General features: G+C 48.8%; 1 protein-coding gene across 2 annotated transcripts; it reads right to left on the bottom strand.

Moving 5' to 3' along the window:
* Window positions 1-759: 759 nt before the first annotated feature.
* LOC104578965 (left-right determination factor 2) lies at window positions 760-3,662 on the bottom strand. 2 transcript variants are annotated; one of them, XM_010226549.2, is made up of 4 exons: window positions 3,398-3,662; window positions 2,465-2,708; window positions 1,386-1,625; window positions 760-1,099 (listed from the first exon to the last, which is right to left on the bottom strand). In XM_010226549.2, the coding sequence occupies exons 1-4, from the start codon at window positions 3,660-3,662 to the stop codon at window positions 760-762; spliced, it is 1,089 nt and encodes a 362-aa protein (XP_010224851.2). The 2 variants fall into 2 exon arrangements, with proteins under 2 accessions (XP_010224851.2, XP_088387690.1); XM_088531564.1 differs by having other exon boundaries at window positions 2,465-2,696.
* Between the last annotated feature and the right edge of the window lie 2,347 nt (window positions 3,663-6,009).

Raw genomic sequence — 6,009 nt, 5'->3', positions numbered from 1 at the left:
ATATATACATGTAAGTGCTTCTGCTTTACAATTCACAGTAAACATGACCTGGATGGACATGGCCAAAACTACAAAGCACCAGAAGCCCAGGCTTAGAAGCTGAAGCCGTGCATTAGCTCCTCACCTAGCAATGATCACTGTCGTTCTTCCATTTGTCTGCAGCTGGTTGCAATGCTCTGGACTGACATCAATCCGAAATAGTTCCACCAATTAAATGGGATTACGTTGGCATAGCACTGGCCCAGGGATATCTGTAGGTATATTTTACTGCCCTGCACATGTATGTATTTGAGGCCTGATGCACCTCTGAGCCTGTCTGTAGGGACAGTGCCCTTGACCATGTTCTCTGCAGGCAAACAGGCAACATAGGAGAACCTCAGGTTGCACCAGGGGATGTTCAAGTTAGATAATAGGAAAAAAAATCTACTTGGAAAGGGTAGGGAAGCATTAGAACAAGTTGCCCAGAGAAGTGGTGGAGTCACCGTCCCTGACTGTTCAAGAAACCTGTAGGCAAGGTGCTTAGGGACACGGTTTAGCAGGCATTGTGGTGGCAGGTTTATGGTTGGACTTGACGATCTTGAGGGTCATTCCCAACCATAAGGATTCCATAATTCCATGATACTCATCCTGGCCCATGCTGCCCCTGTGCTGCTCTCGGGCACCACCACTGGGCCATAGGGCCAGGGCCGTGGGAGGCTCGGGCAGGGAGGGACTCACTGAGTCCCACTGCGTCCTGCGGGAGCCGCGGGCCGCCCGCACCTACACCAGGGCCATGCTGTCTGTCAAGCAGCTGCACCGCTCCACAATCATGCCGGGGAACTCAGCCACCTCGATTTCCGTGTGATTGCCCCGCTGGATGAGGTACATCATGGGCAGCGCAGAGGTCTCCGCCGCAGCGCAGGCCCGCTGCCTGTAGCCCAGGTGCTGCAGCAGCCCACCGGGCTGCAGGCAGCCCCCCACGCACTGGTAGGCCTGGTAGCCTGCCGGCTCGATCACCCAGTACTGCGTCCACGAGAGCTCGCGGAAGTTGATGTAGTGCTTCTGCCGGCAGCACGTGGACCTGCCCGTCGCACCCTCCTCCTTGCAGTCCCCGGGGCCCCTGCGTGCAGAGGAAACAGAGCAAGAGTGACGTTACCACAAGGCAGGATGGTGGAGAGCAGAGGCCCGCTCCTAACTGGGTGCAAGGCTTGTGTCCCACTCGCCTTTAGTCCAAGCGTTTGGACCGCAGAAGCGGATCTGGGAAGAGCGGGTAGGATTCTGTAGCAACTTGTAGCTACCCCAGCAGACTGCTTCTGAGGGCAAGGGCTGCGTGGCCAGGGTTCACACCCACTATGCTTTAATTTAGCGGTCAAGTCACACTGGGGAGATTTAGTCCTCATACATACCCATAGTCTTCCAAGTCGAGGGTGTAAAGCACCAGTTCAGGTTTGCCTAAGGCTTTATCCGTGGGGTCCTGGGAGGTAAAGCGCACGGCTTTGGCCATTTCCGAAGCATAGCTGCCTACTCTTTCTCCTTCGATCCACACCTCCAGAAGCATTGGCTCCCGCCTCTTGTTCCGCAGCCAGTGGTGCACAGCCTGCGTCACATCGAAGTTCTTCCAGCCCGACTCTCGTATGGGAACCAGCCTGTGTGACAAGGGCTCCGTTGGAGAAAAAAGCCCATCGGCAACACCTGGGCTCACAGCGCTATTGCAACAGAATAATTTGCTTCCTGTGGCTTGTCGCCTGCCTTGACTATGGGGTAATTCTTGCTGAGCAGTAGGGGCAAGTGTCCAGGGCAATTAACTAATAGCTCTGAGAGAGACAAAGCACGCAAATCGAGCAGACACTGGAGAGCTAAATAAAATTCTTACCAAGCTCTCATGTCATGGTACTCATTCAAGCTAGCACAGCAATGTGGCAGTGCAGGATCATATGCAGCTGCAACATTCTTGACTACGGCCTGGTAAACACAAGTTCTGCCAGCTGCTTATATCCCAACTGCACTAAGGCCATAAGCTTCTATCCTCCCAGAAAACTCATGTGGTGTCTAATCCTGCCTTGAAGGTTTGCAAAGCTTTCACAGAGCTCAAGGGTGCAGAATCAGACCCTTTTTGCATAATTTACTTATTTAAAATAGTCAGCAAAATGCCAGCAGAAAGAATACCATCAACCAATAACCCACTGGTGGAAGAGAGAGAGAGGTAAGTGAATCAGATGGAAGTTTTTAAAGAGGAAGCCCCAGCACTGCACACTACCATTTGCAACAGAAACACATCATTTCAACAAATCATATTGTATATTGTTGTCTTAACCTAATATCTGTTCCTAGGGGCTCAGTCTGGGTTTAGAGGCTAGAGAGTCTGATTCTACAAACACAACGGCATCAAGCTGACCGCAGCACAAATACCTGAGAACTGAACATGCCCAGGAAGCTGATGTGCCACAAGGTGCAGTCCAGCCACCAGGAGGGGTCCCTTCCTTACCGGGAGTCTATCAGGGAGGTCCTGTTGGTCCCATCGAGCTGCTGTTGCACCCAATATACGCTGACCCTGGCGTTGGAGACAGACCGGTGGGAGTGTCTGGCAGGCAGGCTGGATCGGTCCAGGGGCTTTTTGAAAAGTTTCAGCTCAGCCAAAGTCACTTCACTGTTTTTGGGTATTCTCCCCTCCATGTCAAAGACGAGATTCTGGCGCGTGGTATCGGAGTAGAGAACTTCTCCTGGGATATCTGTGTATATTTGGAACAACAAAAAAAGACAGCCTGTCATTGCCATGAGCAAAGCCCTGCCACTTCATGCCCAATTATCATCACAACACACTCCTTCCATGTGCCCAACATGATCCTTGTGTCGCCGCTAAACACACCTTTTCTAATGCAGACTTGAACCAATATCTTGCAAATGCCCTAATTCTTCTTCTCTGCACTGGTGTCTGCAACCTGGGGACACTGGGAAGAAGTCTCCTAGACAATTCAACCCACGACCAACAAGCACTGGAAGGTACACATCTCTCTGGGCACCGCTGTGCATGGAAACTAAAAACTGCACCAAGAGCAACAAAAAGTGCTTCACTAGCTGCCCCAAATGCTACATGCCCCTTCTGGAAATGAAGCAAATCTTAAGTATTCTTATGCAGACACTGGAAAAGTGAGGCTTATTTTCTTGTTGATATTTTTCCCAGAAGGAAATAATAATAAAAAAAGAAAAATAATAGTAATAAAAGATCAGGGGGACTGAAATAGCCTCATAGAGGTGCGATTCCTATGAGGGTGCGGTGTCCTGGCATTTCGAGCAGAACTGCAAGGTCTGCGCTCCGTACTGGCAGCCTCAAGGTTCCCACGGGCTGGGGGTTTACTTCTGCTCGCCCTGAGGCTTGGAGGGGCAAGCCCTGCATCCGCGCTACCTGCATCCGCATTACCTGCGTTGCCTGGGATTCCCCTGAGGATGCCGGCCAGGCTGGGCAGAGCCCTGCGCTTCACCCGGTGCCGCTTTAGCAGGGAGATGTACTTGTTCTTCGCGTGCTCTGGGATGACCAGGTTCACCAGGTCCCTCTTATGAAGCTTAGGGACCTCCACGAGCCCCAGCTGCTTCAGCAAAATCTCCTTGAGTCCCTGCTGGGTGAAGGCGCCGGCCGCAGTGGCCAGGCAGAGTGCGCAGAGCACCCAGGCCACCCTCACATCCATGCTTCTCTGTGGGCAGCACTCTGCAGCGACGAGTGTGTGAGTGTCCCCGGGGCTGCTCCCACCACAGACGCCACTGGAGGCTGCCGGAGCGGGACGGAGGTCCCTTGCGCCGGGGTTTTATAGCCAGCCTCGTCCCACTGGCACAACAAATTCCACAAGTGGAGACGAAGCAGCGGACTTAAAAGGATCACTCACCCATCAATAGACACATGCCAGTTTAACACCTCCGGGGACCACAAAGTTAATGCAAGGGGGCTTGGCAGAGCTTCCAGATTCCTTGGTGAAGAAGGAAGAGATTTTGTGAAGAAATCTCTGTTCTTTTTTTTTTTTTTTAACTCCTGTCAAAAATTTGCCTGAGTGATCAGTGTCGGCTGCTAAGTCTAGGTGAGAAACACCGCTGGAGAGGGCATCACCCTGGGTATGGCACCGCGTGGTCCTGAAGGAAGCGCCAGTCCAGCAAGGCACTTGCAGGCCTAAAACAGCTCATCTTAGCCAGAAGAATCATGCTGCAGCTGAAAGCCCACCCTTAGGCCAGGCATTAAAAAATCACTTAAAATCCTTTCTGGGGTAGGCACCGTTTTGATTTCTGGCTATGTGTATCAAGCATATGAATCATAGCGGTGAGCCACTTCAGCCGGGTGGATTATGGCCCTTTACACTGGTCTGAATCACAGAACGGGGAACATACACAGGCCTAACATTTTAGAAAAATGTCCCAAAAGTCTTTATGGATTCCTGCAGATTTAATAACACCTGTGTTTGAAAGAAGGTGGCTTTACAGAAAGGCAGATCATCTTGCAGTGAACACGAAAAACCACTCTGCACTTAAACAACATAGATAAAGAATTTCGGTATTCTGAGCAGTATGAATGACCATGACAGCACGTAGCCCCTGGGGAGCAAGGCTGAACAGGAGGCTTGTGGGGGTGTTTGTTTCCCTTGGAGTCAACCTTTAAGCTTTGAGTTCACGCCCCTTCTTTTGCTGGCATTTGCTGCCATGAGATGTGGGAGATTGTTTCTTGAAAATAATCTCAGAAGAAGGGAATGGAAAAATAAATATTGATTGATAAAAAATCTTAAGCAGCATGGTGCTCGTGGCAAATTTCCTGGCACAGCAGTAACACAATGTGACTTTGATTTTTTTTTTTCAAGTATATGTACAAATATGTATAAATACATACAGTATGCCTATAAATGTCTTCCTTGTCAAAAGATTTCCCAGTTTCATATGTCTTTGTGAATGAGTGAAACTGGAAGCATTTCGTCCAATCTCCAGGTTGAATGGAGTGGCTTGAGGACCTGGTGTAATGAACTTACACAAAAGCCCCCGACTTTGTGGTTAACCTCGCATCAAAACAAGTGTGAGCTGAGCCACCTTGTTCTGCAAAGAGGAGAAGGCAAACAAACAAAAAGACTTCTGAAAAAGTCTAAAAGCTTCTGTCACTGCCCATTTTGTCTTCTTAACCCTTTAAAAAACTTCTCTCCTTAAATGTGATAAAGTCTCACTAGAAGTTAAAGCAGCATCTCATTTAGTTGAATTTTAAGGCTAAAATGGAAACATAACATAAGGCTATAAACTAATAGTCATGTGCATGGCCCAAGGCAACACCTGGATCACAAACTCTCCCAAACCCTAAACTCTTTGATCTTTCTCTTTACTCTTTCTCACCTTTCTCTGAACAAATCAGTACTTTTTGTTATATGAATTTCCAGCACACTAATAAGGAGTGAAAAATAGCCACTTTTCTTGACCACTACAACTTCAGCTCATGTCAAAAATGGCTCTTGCAAAGAAGCGGATGGATTTACTGCAGAAACTTTGTGGTTCTCCTAGCCCCTTGGGAAGGCTGCTGCTCCCTCTGAGCTGCCTCTGCAGCTAAAAGGCACACGAAGCACTGAGGGTTTGGTGACAAACTGCATCTAAAAAGCTTTCCTCCAGATATAAATATCCCCTAACTCTGTTCCAGCAAGAAAGCTGGATATGTTTATGCAGGGAGGAGAGTGACCCCCTGTAAAAATATGCAGTCCATGCATTTGTGGTGGTCTCATTAAACATGGCAGAAAACCTGACCCTGGAATCTTCATCCATGCAATTAGTCTTTACCCTGGCAAGTAGTCCAACTGTTTAGTGACAGCTCTTCAAACAAATATGATTACATGAAATAAAAATTGCTTATATCTCCATCAGTACCCAGCTTTTCTGGATCCAGATGTGACTTCTCTTGTGGCTGATGTTTAAACTACTAGGATGAAGACCCTTTGCTGTCCAGTGTGTATTGGAAAGTGATTTATGGGTTTCACACATAAAATAAAAATATTGAGCAAGTCGAAGCTCAGCTAGGAGAAA

Source organism: Tinamus guttatus, unplaced genomic scaffold (genome assembly GCF_059628265.1).
Source record: "Tinamus guttatus ecotype Peru unplaced genomic scaffold, ASM5962826v1 Tinamus_guttatus_pri_ptg000033l, whole genome shotgun sequence".
Lineage (NCBI taxonomy): Eukaryota > Metazoa > Chordata > Aves > Tinamiformes > Tinamidae > Tinamus > Tinamus guttatus.
The sequence above is the reverse complement of the archived record's forward strand: the minus strand, read 5'-3'. Positions and strand labels throughout refer to the sequence as shown.

Excerpts from the sequence above, each read along its gene's own strand:
- LOC104578965 (XM_010226549.2), bottom strand. The coding sequence starts at position 3,662 with ATGGATGTGAGGGTGGCCTGGGTGCTCTGCGCACTCTGCCTGGCCACT. Across the intron at positions 2,709-3,397 it reads GGGAATCCCAGGCAACGCAG|ATATCCCAGGAGAAGTTCTC; the intron begins GTAATGCGGATG and ends AAATATACACAG. Across the intron at positions 1,100-1,385 it reads CTCGACTTGGAAGACTATGG|GGGCCCCGGGGACTGCAAGG; the intron begins GTATGTATGAGG and ends CTCTGCACGCAG.